At 37.1% G+C, this 12,975-nt stretch overlaps 1 protein-coding gene across 2 annotated transcripts in view; it reads right to left on the bottom strand.

Annotated features, from left to right (window-relative positions):
• The window catches only part of pcxb (pyruvate carboxylase b), a 383,732-nt gene that overhangs the window by 181,532 nt on the left and 189,225 nt on the right, over positions 1-12,975 (bottom strand). For both annotated transcript variants that reach the window (XM_038274777.1, XM_038274778.1), the window contains exon 12: positions 12,548-12,730. In XM_038274777.1, the coding sequence (XP_038130705.1) occupies positions 12,548-12,730 (183 nt within the window). The remainder of the gene's footprint in view (positions 1-12,547; positions 12,731-12,975) is intronic.

Here is a 12,975-nt window from a genome sequence, read left to right as displayed (position 1 = left end):
CCTCCCATCCACAAAGCTTTTTCACAAAAAAATGTAAACTAAACATTAAACAGACTGCATCAAAGCAACAAATTCACTATAAACACTAAATGAAAAAATATATACATATATGGAATCTACAAAGAATCAATGTAATACATCAACATGCATTTAAATAAAGGTAGAGAAACAGCTTAACAGCACAGTTTTATTTTAGTTTTTCTGATAGATGTGACTCCACAGGTTTCCAATAACCTTCTGCTTAAAATGTAATTAGAGAAAGTGTTTAAGGTAACAGGTAAAATTACAGCCACTATGATCAACATCAACAAATGGAAACTTGCCATTAAATGACTTGTTGATTAATTCTGCTTGCCTTGCTGCATGAACTCTAGTACTATTCCAGCCTATTGATGGAAGCAGTGGGCAAATGCGTTTGAAAGGATTTAAGTGAAACCAAGACGTACTAAGGAGGTAGGAGCCAGCTGGAAGGCTAGATCTTGTTTGTTGACTTAGCCAGGTTCTGCAGTAGGTTTCTTACTTTGCAACAATCCTGTATCTTTGATTGTTGCAATGTGAATAACTTTTATAATAATCTGTGCCATACATTCCCATGCATGCTCAGTATGGGGGATTACTGAAGCATCAACTATTGTATCCTTTCTATTGCTGCTACTCGTCCAGAATGCTGCAGTTTAAGTGGCTCAATATGTAAGATATACAGCTAGGCTATTTAATTGATTTTTATGTTTTACTATTTATGTTTTCCACCTTGTTAAATGTGCAATCTCCATAAATATAACTTTTAGCTTATGCATTTTCAATGCCCCTGTACCCATCTGCATTGTCTAAGTGCTCAAGGGAAATTTAATTTGGGTGGTATGCAACTGCTCTGAGACTCTCTGGCTTTGATTAAAAGCAGTAGATCCATTTTTTCCGGATCACTTTGGTGTTTGTAAAGAGCAATTAAAACAACCATATAAATACCGCTGTTCCTCTACCTAAGGTGCAGGTAATCCAAATCTGTATTTTAATTGTTCCTCAAATCAATAAAGTTTGAAATGAAAGGAAAGTTAATCTTTCAGTTCAATAAAGGTGAAATGTTTCCAAACACTGATTAATTATGCTAATGGTTTCAGTATTGACCAAAGGATTGTGATTTTTAATTTATCCCACCACAGAGCAGATGAGCATTAACCCTTTTTTTCTTTAAGCATTCAATGCAATACTACTAGACTCATGTAGCCTTGGAGGGTGTTATAGTAGCAAATTAAAAACTCCTGCCAAACTGCATCAAGGTCTTTGTAAAGTCACAATTTTGGGTCAAAGATGCAATGACCAAGCCATTAATTTGTATACCATACTCCAAGGAGCTCACCTTGAAGTTTCTCACTAGTTATAAAAACAAATCAGCGGTGAAATAATCAATCAAGTACATGTTTAGCAAACTGCGGGAAAAATAGAAATTACAACTTAAGTCGGTAATAGAAACACCCTAACAAATCTTAATTTCCTCCCCAAGTTTGACATCTGATGAATAAAAGGTTTGTATTGAAGGTGAATACATTTCTTCATTTGTGAACTATTAGATAAGGATCACATTTCAAATGCATTTTAATCAAACAGAAGTTCAATAGTTGAAACAAGAGAAAAAGTTATTCCACTGTTTGTTCAGAGGTGAGGTCCAAATTGGGAGCACACGCTTACTTCAGTTTTAATTGTCAATTAATGAAAACAGACATTAGCTGATCCGAGCACCTGGCTCAGGACGAGCCATAATTAAACTCATTAGAATTAGGAAGGAGACTTTTGTTCTCCATCAGCCATTAAAGCAGCCGAAGAACAAGGTGCTGAGCCAAAGCAGTCTTTCCTCTATTCCTTGCTCTCCTGTAGCCTTTCAGTCCCTCACCAACTTTAATAGAACAATCACTCCTAGACCTGAGTCTTCCACTCCGTTTCAACCACATACCCTCCCCCTTTGCTCACTGCAACTACTTCAATTTTCTTATTCATTGCATTTTCTCATTTCCTCCTGATTACCGACAGAAATTGTTTGTGCAAATACCACCAAAGTAGTTTATGCCAATAGCTTGTTATGCAGAAGTAAACAATGGTTTTCTAACTTTTTTGACATCGTCACAGCTCCAAACGGCGGCTTTTTATGGTCCCCAAGCAATCTGAATTTTCTGTTTCAGCAGATTGTGTTTTGTGAGCGTTCTGGTTTGTCTCCAGGAGCAAGATGGTGAGCATCTCACAGTTTCTATTAGTTCATCTGGGTGGAAATGAATGGAGTGATTTGATGAAATATTAAACAGCACATGTCGAAGCCAATCAACAGAAGACAAAATTCTTCAATTACTTATGCAAGGAAAGTTTTGTTTCTTCTGATGTGATTTCTGATTAGTTTAGAGTGGCATATTTGTTCCTTTAATGGAATTACAGACAAGAATAGGGATTCATAAAAATCTAGTGCAATTCCTTTCACCCACTTATCAAAGCTAAACCCTCAAGGAAAAGTCTAAATTTGTGCAAACAACAACAATAATACATAAATTCTGCCAAGTCCTGCAGTTCACACATAAAAGGAAGCTCACTTCATTGTTAGTGGACCTAGAAAAAGAACCAACGGAAGTCAATAAATGCTGCTTTTTCATTTGTGCATCTACAGGAGGGATTTTGACTTATAAAGCAAAGGTCTAGCAATTGATAAAAGTAATAAATCTGATCATTTGTTGAAGGTTAAAGCTCTTTGTGATTATAAGTAGAACTTAGTTTTTATAATAAAATACCAGTTGTATATATCCCCAGCTTTTTCCCCACATCATATTCATTTTTAATTTCTCTTTACTTAAATACAAGAGCTCGATACGAAGAGTATGAACTGTGATTTTTTTTTTTACCTACACTTTTATCATATCTTTAAAAGATAAGCACAACTGGCCTGATTCTATGGCATAAACAGCTACACAAATCTTCTCCCATCAGTGCAAACCTCTAAATTTATATGATTCTAACTTTTCTGCTTACAGAACGCATACTAAAACATTTCTTTATAGATGAAAACAAAATAAAAAAACACAATTTTCCCTTTATTTAGAAACCATATTTAGATGTGGGTGAGCATGATGAGGCGCGGAGCCTGGATCTGCCAAAGCAAGGACATTGCCATCTGGTCTTAATATCAAAATCTGTCCTTTGTCAATACGCTTTAGTAAAGACTCACTGTAAACCAGCTTTAACTTATCATCTGTTTAACTTTGTTTATGTTCAACTTTCACTTTAAAGTACACTAAATCTAAGGAGAAACCTTTTATCTATAGAATGAATACACTATACTGATGTCTTCCCTTTTTTTCCCTCCACAAAAGATTGACTTTTCCTTTAGAAGATATTTGAACCTACAGCTGACTAAATATTATATGGAAATAAGTTTTTATATTAAATTTAGAAATATTCTCTCTCTGGTGGAAATGAGTTTGCTCTCCTTAACTTTTATTCTCTGAAAAAAAAAACATTTGGCTTTTTATGTTTTAATAAGGGGTAAAAACACTACACCAAAATGTTAAAATGCAAATCCCTAGATGAAACACTGATGTTTAAGTCAAGTGCATTGATATCCTTTGTTACACTTCAACCCCCCTCAAATTTATGACTCTTGAACTTCTCTAGAATCATGCTTCCATCCAGTTCCTCGCTTTCAGGAGTTTAACTGTAAGATAAGATTTTTGCATAGCTTGCTACACAGGCTCTACACTTTATTTCTCTACCAGTTTCTCTCCATATCGATCTACTACAAACAGACTTTGAGATGAAATGTCATTCGGAAGCAGTTTGTCCAAGATGGTTGTAAACATGTCCTGGCTGCCAGCCTCTGGCTCTGAAGAACCCCAACAAGGCCTTTTGTGAATGTGTCAAACAGAGCTGTTAAGATGGAGCTCTTTTAAAAACAAGAGTAAAAGGCCTCAACCTGATTGGCCACATATAGAAGTTCTTACACATCCACAGATAACCCCTGTACGAGTAATAAGTAAATAACATGTAATGTGGGTTAATTAACAGATGTAACTTTCATGTTATGCCTGAACAGATCAAATTTTCTTGATTTAAACACTGAATACCTCATGCATCCATACTTCACCAGTACTATCCAGTTAAAACTGCTCCATTCTGGCACTGCTGGGTAAATGCCACTTAAGATTTAGATGTGGAATACTAATTCAAAGAGGCCTTTATTTCACATGAGTTACTGAACTTGGAAAGCCAAAACAGGACAACCTTGGTTAGAGAAACAGCAGCTCAAGTTTAACCATTACATTGATAACATCTGTTATTGTTAACAGAAAAAAAAACAAGGAGCTACTCCAACATTTTGATAAGATGCTCCATTTTAATGAGAAAAGGGGAATCTGATTATTTAAATTTCCCTGCAATTTTTTCTAAAAGATGCATAATGCATGCCTTTTCTGGGTGAATGCAATTCAAAACCACATATTAGTGGCTTATTGAATGCTGGTTGCAACGTGAATTATATGAATAGCTAGGAAACATTTCATCCAACTGGCCCAAATAGCCACATATAGCTGCTAATACGAAATACACAAGGTTTACTTATTGATACACTTTAGATTTAAAACAGTCTGAAAAGAAGAGACAACTGAAATGCAGACCAGGGTTCTCAATTAAGTTACTTTAACACAATTGTTTTATGTCATACCCTGCTAACATGAAACAATCGTGTAACTAAATATGATTAAGTAAATGCCAAAAACTGTTTCATAATTTTTTTTTTCAGTGTAGTTATTTAAAACAAGGGCTTGACAAGGGCTTAAAGTGTCACACTATAAAGATAAAATTAATAAAAAAATTTAAAGCTTTGGCAATTGCTGCATCAATAAAATATGTCTTTTTTGGAGGGAGGTTTACGGTACTAGTGGCTCGTTTTCTGACAGTAGGCTGACGTGAAAGAGGGTATGAGAGAGGGGGAGAGACATGCAGCAAAGGACCACAGGTCGGATTCGAATCCAGGTTGGCTGTGTCGAGGATTAAGGCATCCATACATTGGGTCGTGTGCACAAAACTTCAACAAGAAAACCCTAATATATGAGAAATAATGGCCAAAGGGTTCAAAACCCAATTAAAATGTTTGGTGGGACTATCAATGAGCAGTGCAAAATGTAGCTTTGCAAACTTAACAGATAATTACGAAGCTTTAATTAATAGTTTAACAAATGTTTCACAATGATGTTAGACTGATATTCATATAGTAAACTACTACTTCAAGCCAATGCTGCTGGAGGTGGTTTCTACAATGGGATCAGTCGTGTAAAGGCCATTTACTTTAAATGAGGCAGCATTTAGGTTCAAGGTGTTTTCTGCAAAGCTTTAAAACATTTCCAGATCCCATTTGTGCTCTTAATGTGCAGTTGAGGAGACTGTATTTACTGTGTTGTGTGTTTTAATGTGCAACAAGATCTTAAAGGAATAGTACACCCAAAACATGATTAGCCTTCATTTTCTACTCACCTCCATGCTGAACAACACTCTGGAGTACTTTTTTGATATCTCAAATGCATCTGGAGATCTGGGAGGCTTCTTGCTGTCTGCTGACATTCAAATAATGGAGGTCCATGGCGCCCGAGACAGAAAGGTCCATAAAAGTCCACAAAAACGTGTCAATATTCCTCCATACTGCTCGTCCAATGTAATCCAAGTGTCCTGAGTGGGTAGCATCCAGAATTTACTCGAAACGAAGTCATTTAGAATGTTTTTAGAGCATAAACAGTAGTGTATAGGATTTCCTAATAGCGCCCCCATGCGCGCTCACGATTCTACGGAAGCCGGCAGACCAAACCGGAAGAAGGTGCGCATTCAGCGTCTGGTCTGCCGATAATGCAAGCGTAGAAGAAGAAATGTGCTGTTTACCTGTGCAAAGAAAGAAACAACGAAAGAAGAATGTCTGAGGACTTCAGTGTTGAGGAAGAGCATGAGTTCTTTGCCGAGCTGAATGCGCTGGTTTGGTCTGCCGGCTTCCGTAGAATCGTGAGCGCGCATGGGGGCGCTATTAGGAAATCCTATACACTACTGTTTAGGCTCTAAAACGTTCTAAATGACTTCGTTTCGAGTAAATTCTGGATGCTACCCACTCAGGACACTTGGATTACATTGGACGAGCAGTATGGAGGAATATTGACAAGTTTTTGTGGACTTTTGTGGACCTTTCTGTCTCGGGCGCCATAGACCTCCATTATTTGAATGTCAGCAGACAGCAAGAAGCCTCCCAGATCTCCAGATGCATTTGAGATATCAAAAAAGTACTCCAGAGTTTTGTTCAGCATGGAGGTGAGTAGAAAATGAAGGCTAATCATGTTTTGGGTGTACTATTCCTTTAAGTCATTTTAGACAAATCTCGTCATTAAAAGAAACAAAAGCTGTGAACTTGTGCTTAAAGGTAAAATGCATAATATTACTGATGGCAATAATTGGTATTTTCCTCTCTAAATGTTCATAGTCTATAGCTTTTGTTTCCCTCTATGCCACCTACACTTTATGCAGGCTTTTAATATCTCTTAATTTCATTGATAATGCTGCACACACTATTTACTACAAAGATGCAACATGCGTTTCAAGATGAGCTACTTTAAATGCAGTATTTAAAAGTGTTCTGGGCGTTTTGTTTATCCATTTGGCAGATGCTTTTAAGAAAGCGACATAAAAGCATAAAACAATGTATAATGTATTATAAAAAGGCAACAAAAAGACACTTGGAAAGTCTGGTTTGGAAAACTGGTCTTAGTGAGAACTGAAGTGTAGGCATAAAGAGAGGCATGTCCAGAAGAGTATCAGATAGGGTAGGGGAAGTCTTAAAGAGTTTGACAAATTGGCTTTCCATGATTTGAGATTTAAAAAAAAGTCTGGATTGTCTTCAGAATGGTGTAGGCACTGTTAGTCAATCCCTAGATGGTGAGATTGTAAAAGTGGTGGCAAAAGTCTGAACATTCAATTAGAAATGAGCCATTGCATTTTGTTGGCATGCTATCTCTCCAAGAATAGTTGGTTATAAATCTAAAGGCAAATGGTCTAAATGTGACCCATGGTTTTCAAAATATGTCAGAAAACTGATCCAATGTATAAATATAATACTAAGTTTTTAAAGTTTCTTATTTCTAGTTAGGCCTTTCTCTTCACACAGCATTAATTTAGGTAAAAATGAGTGTTAGCACAATGCTAAAACAAATGCCAGTACAGGTATAATGCCGTTGGCTTTGGACTTTAAGGAACAAGGTCAAGCCTGGTAAATTTTAAAGAGTAGAGTTAACATTTTTCTCCACCAATGTTCAAACTGCTGCAAACCCCTCTCCCATCTCAAAACACTTCCACAGGGACATGCAGTATGAACCTGTCCCTGACCATACCTGGGGACAAAGGCATCACCTTATAGACTCTTCTTTTGCCTTTTTTGCCTCCCTCCAGAAAGGTTCAGGTTGGGGAGACATAGCCAGAATCTGCACATCAAATCCTAAGTGGACCTCTCACAACTGATAAATGCAGAGAGACTGTTCTGCAAAATTTCATCCGAGTTTATTGGACATTTTGCGATACCAGAGACTGGAGGCATAGAGCTTCTGAGAGGAAAGGACATTAGCTTCCCTGCTACAGGCCTGACATACTATGCTGTTCAACACTGAAGACACCTCTGCCTTTTTCAAAATGGAGATGAGAGGTTACAGGTCGGTGAAAGTTAGGGAACAAGTTTCCAGCCAAACAATTTGGGTTTTTGAAGATTTTGAATCATTTTGTGTGTTTGTGTGAAGCAAGCCAACAGGAAGACAATGGTGACTACATGGTTACCTACGCCGTCATCTTTAGCAGTTTATAAAAATAAACTATTTCACTAAGGGTTTAACCTTTAATATTAATGTAAACATTTATGCAATCGGTTATATGTCCATTACATTTGATAGCCAAAATATAACCAAGAAGATTTTTAAACAAGTCTGCTAGCTGCTATATCATTCGTCTCAACCAAACCTACCTAAAGCTAAAAGAGGTCCAACCCCTGATTTATTTACCTCCTTGAATTTGCACTGTGAATTAGTTTTGAGCACATTTTAATTGCCCTTAAAGAGATAAAAACTCATTTGACTGTCTTCCAAACTCTTGAAGATAAACACTGGTTCTCAAGGATGTAATCCATGCTGAACTGTGATATCATTGAATCATTTTGTTGAGTGGATTTCAACCATTTTTCATTTTACCATGTGTCCATAGTAGTTTAGTTCAGTTTCGACAAGTTTAGTCAAGACACAACTGAAATATGTTTTACTTGGACTTGAATGATTTGTTAATTATATGTTGAATGGAGGCTTTAGCTAATTATATCTGCGTGCAAAGTTAACCATTGGGCTGAAATCACACTTTCATTTGTTGTCCTAACACAGCCAGTTGGACATGTGTTTACAGAATATATGACAATTTAAGTTTGTTTAAATAACATTTGCCTCCCCCGCTCTGGTGGGCTTTAAATAAAATAAGTTAAAGCATAAAAGGCTTTCCATTTCAGATAAACAGGAACATATTTGCAGTATAAAGTTGCAGCATGACTGTTTACAGAAAAATACAAGGGGGGTGAAAATCCTGTAAAAAAAAAAAAAAAAAAAAAAAGGTGCATAATACAAGGCAATAAAGATGTTATGAAAACAGACTTTTTATCATCTCTTTCCTGAATTACTTGCACAGAGGGGGGATTACTAAATTATTCATACAATTAAATACCATGTAAGTGGTTGTTTATAGGTGTGAAATGAAGAAAAGGTAACCCTATCCCCTCAAGACACGGTGTGTCATTTAAAGCTTGAGAGCGAAACTAAAGGATGTAAAGCTCTACCTGGTCAAGGCTCATCTAAACCTCATGTTCCTCCAAATAATGAAAGGGTATCCACATTTCCCACTCTTGTGTTTCTTTCAATTTTAGGCAACAGTTCCTTGATAAATTTCGGACAATCTTGGTGTGAATTCATGGTTGCTTATTTTAAATTTGATCAACCCTGGTCGATGACACGGGGAAAGCCTAAAAATAAATCCCATTTCTTCCCCAGTCAGTGATATGATACAAACATTACCAGTGATGGGAAACCTTTTACTGTGTAGCCTCTAATGGCTGTGTTCACTACCGCAGAGTATTAAAAGCTAGTCTGAGAAAGCCCTGAAGTTGCAAGAACCTTTCTGATTACATGCCTGTGGCAGACTCTGGCTGCATGACAGAGGAAGAGTTTCAGCAGATAGCAGGAAGCCTTAACATAGTACAGCTCTTTAACCCCACATGTCAATACCAGGCTAGATTGGAATTGACAACTGTTGGAACATTGGAAATCTTTCAGTCAAGCTCTGTGTTTTCCAGGTATATACAGACATACTGGGATTTTGGAAAGGCTACACATGCGGGGAGCTAATATAGGACTTTTTGAAGGTTTAAGATGCATTTCCTCTTCAATTCTAATCTAAAAAAAAAAAATAATTATGGGAAAAATAAAGAACCGGAAGGGAAGTCCAGAGGCACAACTGCCTTCAAGGGGACATAACTTCCTCATTTAACACCAGTGAGCCATCGTTATGCAAATTTAAGATGAACATCTGAGCAAAACGTGTATCCACCAACCCAAGAAGAGGATTAATACAAGCAGGTTATGTTCAGCTTAAAATTACAGTGAAGATTCACCCTATGAACACAAATCAAAACAACCAACACGCCTTTGCAGAATAAATTCAGAATTATCATCCAACTAGTCTATTTTAATGTATGGTGCAACCCTTTTATGCAGTTTTCACCAGAATACAGATGAAAACCTAAGCAGCATATTGTTTATGAAAAAAAAAGATTGTGTTATTTCAAAAGTTACCATGCTCCGTTTTCCCTTTTATTAGATGGGTATAAAGAGCCCATGAGAACCACCTTAGGAAACCTGTGTATCTAGTCTGTGTAGGTTAAAATAATAAGCATGAATTCTGTCATAGTGAGCAAGATTGTAGAGGCCTTTTGTATGTGATCAAAGAGCTACATCAATTCGAGCCATCTAAAGCCATTTCTGAACTTCCTGTAATTAGGCTAATTTTTCAGTTGCAAAGCAAATTCTAATGCAATTATGCAACAGAAAATTTAACAAAAAGTTTGTTAAACTTTGCTCCAAGAATCTATAATTAACATGTTTCATTATACAGATTAAGATGACTCTGGTTCTTATTGTTGGCACATAGCTATGCGACCCTTTTGTATTGATGTACTGCTTTTCCCAAAGACGTAAGCATCACAAGTTTACCGTTCTGCCATTTGCAGGTTTTGCCCACCTTTGTTTTAATAAAACCTGAAAAAACAAGGGACGCTAGAATTTATTGAGCGGGTGCACAGTTGATTTATTTGCACCCAACTAGTGGAGATTTATGTTTGGGCTTAATTGGGATGTAAATTAATGTGTCCTCAGAGCTTGGATTATGGAATTAATGCAGCTGTTTCAAGTCATAAATCAGCTTTAGCAAAGCAAATTAAGAGTTTTATAGATGGTAATGTTGTAGTTTCAACAGAACGGCTAAAGCTCCGAAAAGAAAACCTTGATGCAAACAACTGGTTTAAAACTAAACAGGATGCATGTAGAGGCTGTAAAAAAAAATCTATCAAATGGCAATAATGAAGCTAGAGATTAAACACAGATTGTACTGCTCTCACTGAACATCAGAAGCATGCTGGCAAATGAATAGTTGGCCGTCAATCATTACTTTTAGTTAAAACAAGCTGCTTTGCTTTATGGCAACATAAGTGAAGAATTCCATACATGATGATTAAAGCATTCAAGATGATTAATGAACAACTAATGGCTGCTAAGGAGGTAATTCAATCATTTGAATCAGGTGTGTTGGAGCAGTGATTTATCTAAAACAAAGGACACCGACCAAGGTTAAGAAACCTTGATCTAAAGCACCATGCACCAAACCCACGCAAACATGGCGCCACAGCACCTTAAAGACCAACCTGCTGTTTTATTATTGTTTTTTTAATCAGCAGTGTAAAAATGTGTTAATGGGGACTTATTACTCAAAGTTCTGTTTTATTTTAGTACTTCCATTTGGGTCTTTGCCGCTCATCCAGCTGTTTTTTGTGTACAGTTGTGACATTGCAGATTTGTTTGAGGGTATTTTCAGGAGTACAAAGAGAAAGTGGACACTAGGTGTGGGGACCAGCAAGCTACGGCTTATTAGCATACATGTAGAAGTTAATGAGCCACAAAACAGCTGATATTATTTCACCTCATTAGTTTTGCCTTTTTAGCTAGTTTCAGAGAAAGAGCTTGTGTAAAAAAAAATAACTAAAAAACATTTTTTTTTACAGTCTGCAGATCTATCCCAACCTGTGTAAAATGGAGCATAATGAGTTCCCTTTAAAACTAATCCAATAATCCAAAGGAGCAATTAAGGAAACACTAAGCTTTGACTCAAGTATCGGCTTAATTGGAGATGTATCAAAGGATTTTTCAGGTCAATATACAGCATTTGACATTTCATTGTCATATTTCGAGGGCCCCTGGTCCCTGTAATGTTACTAAAATGGTGGAAATATTCACTTTAATGTTGCATCAAGTTCTAAAAACAGCTCCCTTCCTTTTGATTTAAAGTCCAGTTTAGGCTCCACCATAAGGCGGCCTTTGAAGATAATCTTTTAGTCCAAATTATATGAAAATAGAAATTTTAGGCTGCAATTACTCAAAGGCCAACAAAGTTGGTTTATAGTCTTTTAATATTCAAATAATACTGAAGATTTCTACCTCTCTCATGTAGAGAGGTACATTCTCTCCACCAAACTTGCCCTTGTTAAAGCTTCCCTCCCTGCTCCTTTATCAGTCCATCTTTGCCCTCCTGTTTTATGTTTTCCCATGTCTTTCCTGTCCATCACCTCATCTCTGTTCTCTCTGGTTCTTCATGACATTTAACTTCTTTACACACATTCTGCTCATTCTGTGCACACAGACAAAAGGTTCACAGCATGTGCAAATACAGATATGATGACAGACATGCAGGTGAATGGACATGGGCTGTACAGCAGGTGATAAACAGTAAAAAAAATGTCAAATCTAATTCCCCCCCAGAGGAAAACTGCTGGCTGTCGGCCATCAAACAAGTCGATAAAATGTTTCATTTTAGATCCGTATATTACCTAAAGGTGCACTTAAACAATTATAACAGGCTCAAAACAAAACAAAAATGGCTGAGCCTTACTCAAGCTTCAAGGTCTCTAAAATACCAAGTTAAAGGTAATTGAAATGAGCTACTAGGGGATTAAAAATCTTTAGTGGTTCTAAATGTTCCAAGGCTGGTAACTATGCATTACTAAAGGCTGTTAAGTCTTGCCTTTATAGAAAGTCACAAACGACCAAACAATTGAAATCAATAAGTACAGAGCCTTTTATAAATCTGCCAAAAATCATGTTTAAGATAACTTCTCTTCATTTCCTGTTCAGTCAACAGCACGCAATGCGGATAAAAGCACAAAACCCCAGAGTGCAGCAACAGATGCACAACTTACCTTGACTCCTCGCACTCTGAACTCTGCAAGGGCTCGGCTCATCTTGGAAGCAGCTGTGTTCAGGTCCTTTCCGCTGGCGATCACTTTCACTAGGAGTGAGTCATAGTGAGGGGAGATGACAGCCCCCTGGAAGGCTGAGGCGCTGTCCAGACGGATACCCATGCCTTCTCCACTCCTAAAGACCTGTCAGAGGGAGACAACATGGCAGGGATTAATTGCTCTGCCAATCAGATACAGCTCATCTAAACATACACTCGTGAATGCATGAGTGGTCAACAGACAAACGGCTTTCTCCTTTAAGACCATCAGATGTGTAATCAGCTCCCAGTGTCTGAAACTGGCTATAGACATAAACCTGTTCTCTAAGATGTAGAATATTCTTACCAACTGTGTCAGCATCACTCCAGCCAACCTAAATGTTATCGACT

The sequence above is a fragment of the Cyprinodon tularosa genome, unplaced genomic scaffold (genome assembly GCF_016077235.1).
Source record: "Cyprinodon tularosa strain WSP-4 unplaced genomic scaffold, ASM1607723v1 ctg93, whole genome shotgun sequence".
Classification (NCBI taxonomy): Eukaryota; Metazoa; Chordata; class Actinopteri; order Cyprinodontiformes; family Cyprinodontidae; genus Cyprinodon; species Cyprinodon tularosa.
This window is presented reverse-complemented; position numbering and strand designations above follow the sequence as displayed.